The 13,855-nt window shown below is 38.3% G+C and overlaps 2 protein-coding genes across 3 annotated transcripts; both read right to left on the bottom strand.

Annotated features, from left to right (window-relative positions):
* Window positions 1–1,280: 1,280 nt before the first annotated feature.
* Window positions 1,281–4,628, bottom strand: LOC103949249 (SUN domain-containing protein 5). Of its 2 annotated transcripts, none has more exons than XM_009360354.3 (4): window positions 4,125–4,628; window positions 1,857–3,208; window positions 1,665–1,750; window positions 1,281–1,558 (listed from the first exon to the last, which is right to left on the bottom strand). In XM_009360354.3, exons 1-4 carry the CDS (start codon window positions 4,381–4,383, stop codon window positions 1,294–1,296), a joined length of 1,962 nt encoding a protein of 653 aa, XP_009358629.1. In that variant the 5' UTR covers window positions 4,384–4,628; the 3' UTR covers window positions 1,281–1,293. The 2 variants fall into 2 exon arrangements, with proteins under 2 accessions (XP_009358629.1, XP_009358630.1); XM_009360355.3 differs by having other exon boundaries at window positions 1,411–1,553.
* Window positions 4,629–6,254: 1,626 nt separating this feature from the next.
* On the bottom strand, window positions 6,255–12,017 carry LOC103949248 (probable inactive ATP-dependent zinc metalloprotease FTSHI 1, chloroplastic). The gene is made up of 15 exons (XM_009360353.3): window positions 11,154–12,017; window positions 10,977–11,061; window positions 10,095–10,529; window positions 9,955–10,008; window positions 9,792–9,857; window positions 9,557–9,652; window positions 9,333–9,461; window positions 8,945–8,997; window positions 8,557–8,752; window positions 8,135–8,249; window positions 7,789–8,063; window positions 7,385–7,468; window positions 7,176–7,288; window positions 6,840–7,089; window positions 6,255–6,702 (listed from the first exon to the last, which is right to left on the bottom strand). Exons 1-15 carry the CDS (start codon window positions 11,846–11,848, stop codon window positions 6,502–6,504), a joined length of 2,847 nt encoding a protein of 948 aa, XP_009358628.1. The 5' UTR covers window positions 11,849–12,017; the 3' UTR covers window positions 6,255–6,501.
* Between the last annotated feature and the right edge of the window lie 1,838 nt (window positions 12,018–13,855).

The raw sequence follows: 13,855 nt of genomic DNA, 5'->3' as shown, positions 1-13,855 counted from the left end.
AGCGCTTCTATTTTCGGACTGCGTAATGCTTCTCTTCCCTACTTAACAAAACTTGAAGACAAGAAAATAAAATTTTAAACAAAAATTGACGGAAAACAATAATATTTGTGCACGTGGTGCAGATTTCGATCTCCACTGATCCTCTCTCCTAACATTTTTAACGCACTTACGTTATCATTTGTCCCAAAAAAAAAAAAAAAAAAAAATCTTCCATACTGATAGATTCATTTGGTTGTTTTCCTTAAGATATGGACCGAATTTTATGTTAGACGAGCCTACAAAATTGTTCATCCGGTAACAGTTCAATCAATTTTTTTTTGTTGCCAAAACAGAGTTTAATCGAATTGACTAAAACAATGTTAGATGAATTTAGCCTAATTATTATGCCGTATACAAAAAACTTAAAATATTCAATTTTAGAGGCCACAAAAAATTTTGAACGACGGCGTAGCAGGGCATTTCAGACTTTTAGCCCTTTTGGTCAACGTATCAATTTTTCATCGTACGGAACAAAAGGATATTACGAAAAAAAGATTCTATTAAAACGACATCACACAGGCTTGGGCTCTCCAGAGCAACAAAGCAAGACCAGTTGGACCTTGACACACCACCTTTCAGCTAAAACCAAGCGAAGGGCCCAGAAATCTTTTTTACGTCTTCAACAAGAAGATATTCTAAATTATTTTGCTGAGTAAGCAGGATTCGAATTTGTAAGTTAGGGGCGTCACGCTGCTTTAACTGACTGACATAATTCACGTTTGCAAATATTATTTGTCACATTCTAATTCGGGCTCCCACCATATCCCGAGCTCTACTCTACTGTAGCACGATATTGTCCTTTGGGTTCCGACCACGCCCTCACGATTTTGTTTTTGGAAACTCACACGAGAACTTTCTGATGGATCACCCATCCTGGGAATGCTCTCACACACTACTCGCTTAACTTCGGAGTTCCCATGGAACCCGAGAGCTCCCAAAAGGTCTCATGCTAGGTAGAAATGAGAATATACATATAAGGATCACTCCCCTATGCGACGTGGGATGTCACATTATTAATTTCAAAACTCTAGGAAAACAAAAAAAAAAAAACAGAAACAAAGAACCAATTTCGGAATATTTTCTTATTGACCACGGAAATTGTGATTCATCCATAAATAGAAGACATGAATTTTGGGTTTTTCTGCAACAAATTTCTTTCTATTATACAAATAAATAAAAAATCTAAAATTAACAAGTGGCCAAGAACCTAATGCTAAAGCTGGATTGGCACTACAAGAAAATTAAGAGGAATTTCTAACTATAGATCAAAGTAATAAATATTGTCATGCTGCTGCTAACAATCATCAAAACCCAACCTCTATTGTTCCTGCATGCATTCTCAGGCTGAGACTGAGACGGCAAGGACGAGGAGGAGGAGGCTCCTCTTAAAAATGTCAAAATTTGCATTGAAACTAGTTTCAGAATTGCAAAGCACAAAAAGAAAAGACTAACTGCTAGAACTGCAAGCTCTTTGCTTTCGAGGCTCGCTTGATCCTTCACAACCTTCTCAATGTCTATTCTGCAGTAACAAAGAGATGTCAGTGAGTCTATAGATTGATGTGAAGCAACGAGGACGGGAGAATTCACTACATCACAAAAGCCTGTAAGTTAGATGTATATCTAACCTTAACATGTTATTTTCCCTGGCCAATGCATTCACTTGGGATGAAACAACAGCTTTCCATGATTCAAGGTCGGTAATACTTTTTTCCTGAATCGAAGAACGCCAAACAATTAGGTTGATAAGCTTCCTGTCCCAAAAATTATATGCATAACATTATATGTATAGTAAGTGCTAAGAAAAAACAATGTAGTACCATAATTTCCTTCCATTGCAAGATATCTTTAATCTCCGTTTTGCATTGATCCAGAAGCAATGATATTCTCAACAGCTCTTTACCAACCTCCGGCAAGATACCCCCTTGTCTTCGATTTAATTCTTTGATATACTCCTCCAGCACAGCTAAGTTCAGCTCGAGTGACCTCACTTTTTGCATCAAAATCTTCAGAACTGAGTCACCAGGAATTCTTCCGTTCGGCTGCTGTCTAACCTTCAGAACCGGCTCTGGAATCTTGCTCGTAGTTATTGGATTTTTGGTAACATCTACATTGACTTTTTGTGTATCTTCAACGCTTTCTATTCCTACACCAGCTGTTCGAACCCCAGTTTGACCTTCATTACTTGTTTTCCCATCAGTTGAACCAACCTCTTCTCTTGGAGATGATTGTACAGTTGAATTAGGCTCTGCTAATTTATTGGCTGCAGGTTCTGCAGGCGCCACAATCAGATCTTCAAGCATCCGCTCAATTGCGTTAATGCCATACACCTCTAGAACACTTAATGTGCAGTAAAACTCTGACCCGTAGTGACTTAGTAAATCTAACTTCAAGTATCTTACCCATTCGGGTTCAGGCAGCTTAAAGGTCTGAGCATGCTTGACATTAGCAGCAACAAAGTTTCCCAATGGCGTCCACGCTTCTGCCGGATAGCTTAAACTTCCAGACAATTCAAATTCCTTGAAATTAGAAGAGTAGTGCTCGAAGTTTGCAATCTTGACAGAATTTACCAGAGTCTCTTCTGCAAGCTCAACTATAACAAACTTTCCCCCGACGGAACAAGGGTTTCTCAGGTACTTATCATGATCCTTTCCCAATATGTTACATGCTCCTTTTGCTTCCTTATTGTGAGCCACCACTTTTGCACCCTTGGATGCAGAGGCATAGTTGTATTCCGTTCCATCAGATTCAAGCCCCTGGGTAATGTTAACAAGCTGACTAGGCATATCCTGACCTTTTTCCTGCTTTGTTATGTTTTGAAATTCGTCAAAATTGAGATAGGAGGGATGAGAAGTTCCTCCATTCAGAAGTTGTCCTGAATGATTTGTGTTATAATCATGTGCTTGATGTAGTTCACAAACCAAATCACCATAGCCTAAAATACTCCAAACTATTTTTTCTAATCTATCCGTCTCTGGAAGTGAGTACTTGGAAATTGCATAGTTGTCAGAAACTCCAGAATCGTTACAGCTTTGAGACGAAGTAAAATCCAATACCAGTCCATTTGTCTGTTTTCCGCTTCCATTTTCTACAAATGAGCATGCATGGTCACCGTGCTTACCATTGTGAACACTAGGATAATGTGTAGATCTGTTATCAGGAGCTGAATTCCCTGAAGAAAATATGTGCTCAAGTTAAATGATCAAATCCGCAAAAATAAGTAGACAAGGGTAAAAGCTGAAATGCCACCCAAATAGCTTATCCTAAAAGCATGCATCCGAAAATAGCAGAATGGCGATTCCAATTAAAATACTCTCTTAGCTCCAGCTAAACGATAAGATTTTGAAAATCATAGAAATAATTTCATCGATGATGAAGAATATAAGGGTACTAGCTGAAGAGATTTCCCCAACATTACACTTCAGCAAAGTTATCAATCCATAAACTAGACCAGAGACATTGGTTAGGAAAAAAACAATAGTGAAACCATATTATTCGAAAGAAGAAAAAATAGAAAACCTACATAGAACTTCTCAGAATCTAGACTCCAAGATATGAACATTCTTTAACAAAGAAACAAAATTGTTGAGAACATTAACCGCGGATAATAAGTAACAGACCCCCTCTATGTTAAAATGTGAGCATCCAACCCAAAACCAATCAGAATTGGGCGGAGAAGCCCTTGCTCGACTTCCATCTCCGCGGGAGTTTGTTGAATGAAAACAAAACTGGAACCTATTGACACTTTCTCATACCCATTAAGGATATTTGGAATTCATTTCACCAATAGCACAGTGTCCAAAACAATGTTAACCATCTTATTCTTTCGTGACATTTGGATATATTTTCTCTGAGAAACTTATGAGCAGAAAATTAAAGGCACCAGCTTTTGTTCTATTTTATCCATTTCTCTTCAATCTATTGATATAAATACGGATTGGGCAAATGGGTTTGCTAGAACACACAAAGTCGAGAAGTGTGCATAAGGAATAAGAAATTACAGGTAAAAGAGGCAAACTTTACAAAAAAATCCAAATCCAGAAAACCAAACAAATGAAACCCAAATGGACAATAAAATTTCCAAGTACCTCCACTGCCATGGCCGAGACCGAGCTTAGAGTAGAACAAGAATACAAGGCACCAGAGAGAGAAGATCAGAGAGAGAGAAAGCTCGTAGAAGCTCTTGCTCTTGTTGTTGTAGCATTTCTTACTTTTGCTTTTGCAGCTTTCTCCCCCAGTGCTTTTCTGAAAACTGCAGCTTTCCTGGAAATTGGAGCCGTCAATACTGGTGTGGTGGTCTCTCGTTTGGGTTTTGGTATAAAAGGAGCCGTGCCGAGGCTTCTTCATCTTTCTTCTGTGCAAAAATGGCCGTTGGGTTGGAGGGTTTTGGTGGGCCTTTATGTTTCATCATAAAAACATAGCAGAGAGAGGAGAAGGGAGAGAGAATGAAGGATTTCCTGACGAATAGGAATCGGGAAAAGTCCTTGTCTGCTTTTTGTGGCAAAGTTTTTCTTCTTTTTGGGTCTCTGTGGCTAATTATTCCCACTGTTGCGGAAACCGCTCTTCGCCGTTGAGAGGCGCATAAGTCGCTTTTGGATTTTGAGCTTTGGCTTTTTAATTGAAATGTCTGACACTGTAATTTAGTCTTAATTTACTTTTTGATATTAATTTTATTTTGCTTTACTTTCTGAAATTGATGTTTTTAATTATTTTATTTTTAGTCCCATTTCACCTTATTCTAGTAAAAAAATATGTTAAATTTAAAAGTATTTTGGATATTTCACTTTTTACAATACGTACTAAAACAATTTTAATTCTATTTTTGACAATTCTAATTTAAACTCATGTGTTTTGATTATTTTTAAAAATAAATTATTCAATCAATAGAAAATTTTCTGCTAACAAAACATTATATAAACCAAAATAAATGTTACACTTTTGTTTCTAGAGTCATTTCATTTGCAAGGCATCATTGTACTAGCACAATGAAACTGTGCGATTGAAAAATACTTATTACAACATAAAGAAAACATGATTAGCCAATTCCAAGATATCTTTATAAACAAAATTGGCCTAACCACAAAGTTTCACCCATAAGAAAATGATCTCAAATCAGTTGCACAATATATAATCTAAAAAAAAAACAATTAAGCTATCAGGTACAAAATACTTCCTATGCAAACCTCAAAACCAAAAAAATTTATCCAAGGCAAATGTGCACAATTTGCAAACAATAGTTTCACATTGTTGAGTCACATATTCCAATTGGCGATAAATTACTAACAATTTTAGTGTAAGAGGTGTGTACATAGTGATGTGTCCAAAATACCCTTCAATTTAACGTTTCTTTTACGGAATGAGATGAAGTGAGACCAAAAGAGTTGAAAATGTCAGTTTCTGGGGGCAAATGAGACAAAACCAGTTTCAGGGTGTAAATTAAGACTAAATGGCAGTTTTAGGAGGCAATTCAATTAATAAGCCTTGAGCTTTTGAGTTCAAGTTTTTGACCCGCATCTCAGCAACGAGAGAATTTTCAATTCTTAGGAACACAGAGTTGTACACCACTGTGACTATACAAGTGGTGAGATACTTGTGTTAAAAATTACCATCTTGAAAAGAAAAAAATCACTCAACTTATATAATGACACGTGATGTCTACCAGTGTTTCCAAGCACAATGAAAAATTTCTCCTTAACAATGGTTTAATTTGGTCCCAAGTATCAACGCCACCTCCCACTACCAGAGGCACCGAATTTGCTCTCTAAACTAAACCGTAATTTGTAGACGTGCACATATTCAAGTTGGTTAGAGCTTGTGTGCTCATTCTTACGGACCAAGTTCCAGTCTTTCCCAATTGTTTAAATTAGATTAGATTGTTGTTTGAATTATAAATGAACCGAAATTTGAATAATTGAGACACTGACACACAATAACAAGCAAACATTGGTAAACAAATTTGATGCGTGTAACCATGCTATGCTTCATTGTTTAAAAAGGAAGAGACTTATGTGAAACGTGAGTACCCAAGGCTGTGTCAAAACTTATCACACATTGCCACATGTTTTAGCTTTTTTTTACATGACATCGCATGAGGATTTGAGACACCGCCACCTTGACGTCTCCATTTTATGCAAGTCCTCTAAGCAAGGTCACATAGCGGAACTAATTAGAGAAAAATTGTGTGACAGAGTTGAATGAGATCATGACATTCAACTATCTGAGTAGTAATCTCATTCATTTGTAAATGGAAAAAGTAGAGATGAATCTGGAAGCTAATTCCTTTCTTACACCATATCAGCCTCCATCTAGAGAGTGCACATTTCTACATTATCTATCAACCACCAAAAAAAGTAAATAAAAAAAGAGAGTCCCCATAAGTGAGTCCATCTAGAAATGAAGCTTTCGATGCAGTCCTCAACGAATGCACGATACACCCAAGTCCATGGAGAGTCCCTATTCGCTTAATCATAGGCTTTCTCCATTGGATTGAGATAGAAGGGCGTACTCTGACTTGCGTTCCTGTTCCTGTTCCTGTTCTTGTGTGACAAACTTAAGGCTGCCAGGATTTTCCTCTCCTAAAAGAAGCTTTAAGGGTGTTTGTGGAGGGTACTTGTTCAAGATAAAATCAATTTCTTCACCGCTAATTTCCTTGCGTTCAAGAAGAACCTGAGGTGAAAGAAAGCCAATGAATCCCACTGTCATTGCACCGCTTCGAAGTTAAATGCAATCAGCTCATTTGCACGTATGCAATCTCAATTTGCATTCCAGATATTAATATACGAATTTGCATCCAGACCAATTACCTTCACAGTTTTAAGCAAGGCCGTGTGATGCTTCTTAAGCAGAGAAAGTGTTTTGTCATACATTTTGTGTATCAGCTCTTCCGCCCTTTTTGCAACATCATCATCCAAATTGAAGTTCACTGGTGGTTCAATCAGGTCATAGTCGTGGTATAGTGATCCCTCGAAGTCCAGCCGAGGGCCTACAAATTCAAGCTTCTTCCTCCAAGGTGGTGGCTCTCCATGTATGACCATCGGATTCTCCAAATTCCAACTATAAGGAGAGATTAATCAAATCAAATCATTACAACCACACAGAAAGCAAGGAGGTAGAAAAACAGTAGTGAACAACGGCCTGACATGGTTAAAATTTTACGAGCAAGCCAAGATGCATCAGCAAGGTAGTCAACCGATGCCCTTGATGTGTCTCGTCCATATATGACCTCTTCAGCGGCCCTTCCACCAAGTAAAACCTGCACAAAGGAACGAAAAAAAAAACCATCAGATTAATAGGATACAGTATAAAAAGAAACTACAAGAACAAAAAAAAATAAATAAATAAATAAAACCTGAAGGCGATGCAGCAATTGTGGCCGGCGCTCAAACATGTATGATTCATCATCAAGTCGATGAAATACAACTTGTGACAATGTCTGTACAAATTACTTGACAAAATTACACCATAAGTAACAAGTGATAGGAAACAAGGAAATATCAGTAATATCAAAGTAGCCATGACATGTTACAGAACCGCAAAATTAACAGGATAGGATAGTTGCCTGGCTTTAAGTAATCTAAGAAGATAGTTGGTCGTCTATATATCATTCAGGTTACCAAATTATGCAACAGCATGACAAGAATGAACCACATAACAGTGACTATTTCATCAGACAGTGCCGAAAACATACAAAGCAACAAAGAATTACAAATTAGACTATGGACGAAAAAGAAGATAAAGGAGTAGAAAGAGCACCTGACCACGAGGGATGATTGAAATGCGATCACACCGTTCAACTTCTGCGTTTTCGTATTGCCTAAGCAGATGAGAAGTCATTGCCACTCCAACTTCAGTAGTGGCTCGACGACATTGACCCAGATGGCCCAACTCTATACCAATCCGCTTTGGTCCTACAGTGAGTCTATCAACAGCATCATCCAAGTCTGTCTGAAAAATTGAATCATGCCCCTTCCTCACCGCGACAAGTGCAGCCTCTTGGACCAGCTGAGCCAACTTTGCTCCCGTCCATCCTGATAAATAGAAAATTGGATTCAGGCCTTCAAATTACAAATCCAATGGAGCACCAAAGACGGATGCATACCTGGTAAGTTCTGTGCATAGCTGGACAAATCAACAGATGGTGACATTTTCACTTTGCTTGCATGGATTTTCAAAATATCCAATCTCCCCTTCGCAGCAGGAGGACGAATTTTTATCTACAGGATGCAACCCAAATAATAATGAGCCAAGAAATTACATTCAACAAAGCTAGCATATACAATTTAATGAATTTATGGATAACCAAGCAGAAAATTTCAGTTCCAGTCAGTGAATAATCCGGATCAACCAGGGAAAATCCAACCAATGACTGGAGGATAGATGAATGGCTCATTTAACATAAGATACAGATGTATAATATGACCGATGTATGTCATTCTCAAGCTTAAACAGAAGAACTAAATTCCATGAAGCTAACACACTAGCCTAGTTCCAACAGTCTTTTACTTTAGAAAGAGAACAAACCTTCCGATCAAAACGACCTGGTCGAAGAAGTGCAGGGTCTAATAAATCCCGGCGATTTGTAGCAGCTAAGAATATAACACCTTTACCAGTATCAAATCCATCAAGCTCTATTAAGAGCTGATTCAGAGTAGTTTCTCTCTCTTGAGTGGCTGCATTATACAGGTGGTCGCTAGTTTCCTTGAAAATTCCTTGACGCCTGAGCACAGGATAGAAAACACATATCCATAAGTTTATTAACATCCAGTTCAAAGTTAAGCACTAGGCTCTTGTCAGCCGGCACCTTGCACAATAATGATATCCCATAAAGTTAATTACTGTATGTTAAAAAAAATTAAAACCACAAACAATAGCACAAATCATTAAAGTTCAGCAAGAGAAATATTCATACCTCGTAGCCAATGCATCAATCTCATCAATGAAAATAACAGATGGTTTGTTTACCTGCACCAAAAAAATAAAGCAATTCATAGCATAACAATCCCAATAAAGACTTCAAGAAAGTGAATATGAGGCTTTAATTCATAAAAACACTCTTTCAGAAGTCAGAACCACTTTTAAAGAGGAAATTCGATTTTAAAGTCGAAACTATGAAATTGATAGCAGAGTATGACTCGTTTGTGTTCTCACTTCCCCTTCAGGAGAACCAAATTTGTTAGTGCATAGTGCCTCCAAAAAATATGTCCAGGTTTAAATGTTTAAGATTAAAAATGGAGTAAAGTCTAAAGAAGATTGATCACAATTAACAGAATCCAACTACAAATGGGAAGTATAATCACCTTGGCTCTTTTGAATAGATCCCTAATACGAGCTGAACCAACACCAACTAAGACTTCAACAAATTCAGATCCAGCCATTTGGTAAAACGGAACACCAGCCTCACCAGCTATGGCCTTCGCAACCAGGGTCTGGAAACAGGTGAGTAAACTGAAAAGTTAGTAATGGTGATAATTTTATGTATTGTAATTTGTACACTGATTGAAGGTCTACACAAATAACAAACCTTGCCACATCCAGGAGGACCCTCTAAAAGAACCCCATGCGGAGGTTTTATTCCCATTTTGTCAAATAGTTCTGGGTTCTTCAAGTACCTCACCAACTAATCAGCAGAATATCAAAGATACTAATAAGTTTCCCTTAATTAGGAATGTACCATTAAGAATTATAACAACATAAGACCACGAAAGAATTTACAATATTTAAGCAATTTATTCTCAAAGAATAGATATAACGAATACCTCCAGAAGTTCCTCTACTGCTTCATCAATCCCTGCCACATCACTAAACTTAACTCCAGTTGACCCCTGAACACATGCCAAGACAAAATAGAATTCTAAGAACATTATGAACAACTTCAATAATATAGAAAGTTGAAAAATGTGTAACCATCAGAAAACTAACATCAACACGGGCTTCTGCTTTGGATCGTGAAAAATCAATCCCTTGCCACAGATCCTACACATAGCAAATGCAACACATGGTGATCAAATCCATGGCATAATAATACAAGGCATGAAACTGTAGAAATGACGCAGCATTACCCACTTCCGGAAGTTCTTAGGTCTTCTTGAAAGTGTGAAACGGACAAGAATGACCATGGTCATAAGGACAATCGTTATTGGTTTTAACATCTCAATGCTGGCAGATAGACCACCAAAAGTGTAAAATTCAGAAAATTTAGAGAAAATGCCTCCATCACTGAAAAAGTCAACAAGGTTATCCCATACTCTCTCCAAAATACCCAAGACGAGACCAAGAAAAAGTCTCGTAAATGGTTTGACTATAGGCCATACGACGTATACAGTTGACGCAAAAACGAAGCTGGTAACAGCAAATACTGCAGAAGCCAGGAATCCTCCAATAAAAACTGCTGCAGCAGCCATTACAGCTGTTACCATTCCAAGCTCCACCATCATTCTGCTAGATATGGAAGATGCCACCGGATGAGGGTACTGTGGTACCTTTCCAACCCAAGACTGCAGCAGAGGAATCAAACAGTAAGGAAAGATTAATCTTCTATATGAATAAAAATAAAAATAAAAATGGATTTCTATGACATATATGCATTGTGTTCTAGGACCAAAACCTCAAGTCTAGATATATAGTACAAGATATGGCCGCAAAATTTGAAGTCTGAAGTTAATTCTTGAACCTGATTATTTTCACTGAGCTCAAACATTTTCTATCACTGATACTACAATTAATAAAATAAAGTTAATGCAGCCAAACTTACTTTTTAAGCACTCAAACCAGAACCTCCGTATAAAATGGGACTACATACCAAACACTCTAATTTTACACCATGCAAAATAAGTACCACTAGATAATTCACCAATAGCTAGTTTTCATTTTCTTAAAACCAATTTCCATTTGATTCACAAGTTATAATTAACTAAGCTCAAATGAGTTCAAAGATTGATCACCGTAGTATGCCCCTCAATCACATATCTCGGGCCCATGTAATCCTCCAAAAGAGCTTGAGCTTCACCCTCATCCAGCCTCATTGCCCTGAAAATATGCAAAAACATATCAATAAGCTACCAAAAACATCCACAAAAATGACAACTCCTTAAGCAACAAGCTGGTTAGTCATTTTTTACCATTTGGTTCGATGCAAGCTCTTTTGGCCGGGTATCTCCTTCAAATCAACAATGTAATCACTGACCCCATAAGAAGTCCCTGCAACTTCCTTGGAAGTCAAGAGCTTAACCTTTTCACTCTTCACAGCTTTAAGAAAATCCTCATAGCTCATTCTGGGTAATTCCTCCAAACTCTTCTCAAATTGCTCTTCCTCCGGCAACTCCGTCCCGAAAATCTGCTCAGGCACATAGAGCTTCCCCTTATACTCCCTCAAAATGTCCTTTAAATACACAGCATCATCCTTCACTCCACCATCACTCTGTCCCTCAATTCTCTCATTTTTCAGCTTCGAAAAATTCAGCCGTTTCGCCAAGAGTTCAACAAAACCCACATTGGAATTCTTCCCCAACCTCTCTTTTTCCTTCAAAGTATAGAACTTGTCGCCAACCAAGTACCTGGGTTCAATCTGGCTCGGGTTCTCCTTCAAAACCCTGGCCACAAAATCGTCCTGGGGGGTTTTGCTATTGTCACCGGACCTTGACGACGGCCCGGAAGACGTTTGGCAGAGGAGGGTGAGTGACCCGCGGCGGAGAGGCAGCTGCGGTTGAAGTTTCCGAACCAAACCAAATCGCTTCGAGTGAGCTGGGGATTTGAAGTGGGTGTGGGGTTTGGGAATGCAAATTCTAGGTGGATTGAGAATGTCAATGGATGCCATTGCTGGGAAGATGAAAAAAATTGAGCAATTGGGGTTTAATTTTAGAGGGAAATGCGGCAGTTTGTGTTTTTAGGGTTTATGATTCTTCATTTTTTTAAATTCTGCAATTTTGTTGCCTGAATTTTGAGTTGGAAAGCTTGAAACTTTTGAGTATTTGAGAGAGGTTTTGAGTTCTGTTTCATATTATCCGGGTCAAGTTTCTTCAGGCGGGTTCGCCTTTCATGGGCCGAAGTCGATAAACCTTTGGTTCTTGGTTTGTCCGGCTCTCTAAAAAATTGACAAAAATAAAGGGGTTCGGTAGTTAACAACCGAATTCTACTCAAAGAGTCTGGGGATTGATGAAATGGACATTTTGTCTTCGGTTTTTTGAAACCGAATTCGGCATAGAGCGCCGAACCAAGGTTCAGTTCAAAAATCCATAATCCAGTACTTGAAATCAGGAAGCATATCAAGTGGGGAACTAGTTGATTCTTCACCATTCCTATCACCCATTCCTTGTGTCTCTCTTCTTCTCTGTATATAACCCATTCCTTGTGTCCCTCGTCTTCTCTGTATATAAAGGGAGCATGTCAAAAGAGGATTCTCTTCGGATCCACTTTGTGGGGATCCTAGAGATCCCCACATCCTAGCCGTTAATCGTACATTATGTGGCCAATTTTCGTTAGGTACTATTTGTGTTTAATTTTAAATAAAAAAAGTCAAATGGTTTCTGACCATATGATGCACGATGAATGGCTAAGATATGAGAATTCCTAAGATCCACACAATTTGGATCCGGATGGGATCCAAATCCATCAAAATGGTGAAACATTCAAAATACCAAATTGTGTCCTTCCCTTAGAGCAACTTCACCCCTATCCACTTTGCGCCAGCACCCAGCCCATTTATCTACTTAATTGAACAGTAATAGACCCAATGAACAGTAATAGGCCAAAGCATCTCCACCCCAAAAAAAATGTGCTGGCACCTAGTCTAAAAATGCGCTGGCACAAACGATCTCCACCCCTACAAAATGCGCTGGCACCCAGTCCATTTAAAATATTAAATAATTTTTTTATAAAATAATAAATAAAAAAATAGTTTTAATTTCGGATAGGATTTTTAACCAATCTCGTCACGCCACGTGTCATTATCCGAACGTACTATTTTTTGAATAGATTTCCGCTAAGATTTTCAACCAATCCCGACAACCCATGTGTCACTTCCTGTTTACAATAATTTAGGCAAGATTTCGATAAGATTTTTAACCAATCTCGTCACGCCACGTGTCATTATCCGAACGTACTATTTTTTTAATAGATTTCCGTTAAGATTTTCAACCAATCACGTAGTGCCACGTGACATTGTCCAGAACCTCATCTTCTTCTTTTTTGTCCATATAAACCCTACATCCCTACATCCATCCTCACACTAAACTCAATCCTTTTTTTTAGCTCAGAATTCTTCTTTATCATTTTCAAATCTTGAGTTCTTACAATGTCTTCTTCAAGGAGAGCGTATAAACAGTTACAAGAGCAGCAGAAAAGGTTGTTGGCACAACAGGAAGAATTGGTCAATCTTGACCAAGGTGGAGGTGGAGATGAGGCCTTCGCAATGGAGGTGCTTGAGGATGATCACCATAGAAGGCGGAGGGCCTCACATTCCCACCGTATCATGGAAGCTATGGGTCAGATAGCCAAACCCAGACGTGCGGCAAACATCGATAGAAGAAGGGAAAGACGAGGTAAAGATCTCTTGGAAGATTATTTTATTCCCAACAGCGTTTTCCCTGATCATGTTTTTAGACGTCGTTTTAGAATGCAACGAAGTTTGTTCGCTAAAATCATGAGTGATGTTTGCAACCATGATCCATATTTTGTGCAAAAAGAGGATGCTTTTCATGTTCTAGGTCTTCTTCCTGAGCAAAAAATTACGGCTGCCTTGCGAATCATTGCATATGGAGCATCTGCAGATCAAGTGGATGAGATCGCAAGGATGGGAAAAACAACAGTTCTGGAGTCCCTGATG

Source organism: the organism of the source record quoted next, unplaced genomic scaffold, assembly GCF_019419815.1.
Source record: "Pyrus x bretschneideri cultivar Hongxiangsu unplaced genomic scaffold, Pyrus_bretschneideri_v1 Contig3, whole genome shotgun sequence".
Classification (NCBI taxonomy): Eukaryota; Viridiplantae; Streptophyta; class Magnoliopsida; order Rosales; family Rosaceae; genus Pyrus; species Pyrus x bretschneideri.
The sequence above is the reverse complement of the archived record's forward strand: the minus strand, read 5'-3'. Positions and strand labels throughout refer to the sequence as shown.

Coding starts and splice junctions, on each gene's coding strand:
- LOC103949249 (XM_009360354.3), bottom strand. CDS start 4,383: ATGAAGAAGCCTCGGCACGGCTCCTTTTATACCAAAACCCAAACGAGA. Junction 1,751..1,856: donor TGCAATGGAAGGAAATTATG/GTACTACATTGT, acceptor TCTTCGATTCAG/GAAAAAAGTATTACCGACCT. Junction 1,559..1,664: donor AGGGAAAATAACATGTTAAG/GTTAGATATACA, acceptor TTGTTACTGCAG/AATAGACATTGAGAAGGTTG.
- LOC103949248 (XM_009360353.3), bottom strand. CDS start 11,848: ATGGCATCCATTGACATTCTCAATCCACCTAGAATTTGCATTCCCAAA. Junction 9,653..9,791: donor CAGTAGAGGAACTTCTGGAG/GTATTCGTTATA, acceptor TCTGCTGATTAG/TTGGTGAGGTACTTGAAGAA. Junction 7,289..7,384: donor AATTGCTGCATCGCCTTCAG/GTTTTATTTATT, acceptor TCCTTTGTGCAG/GTTTTACTTGGTGGAAGGGC.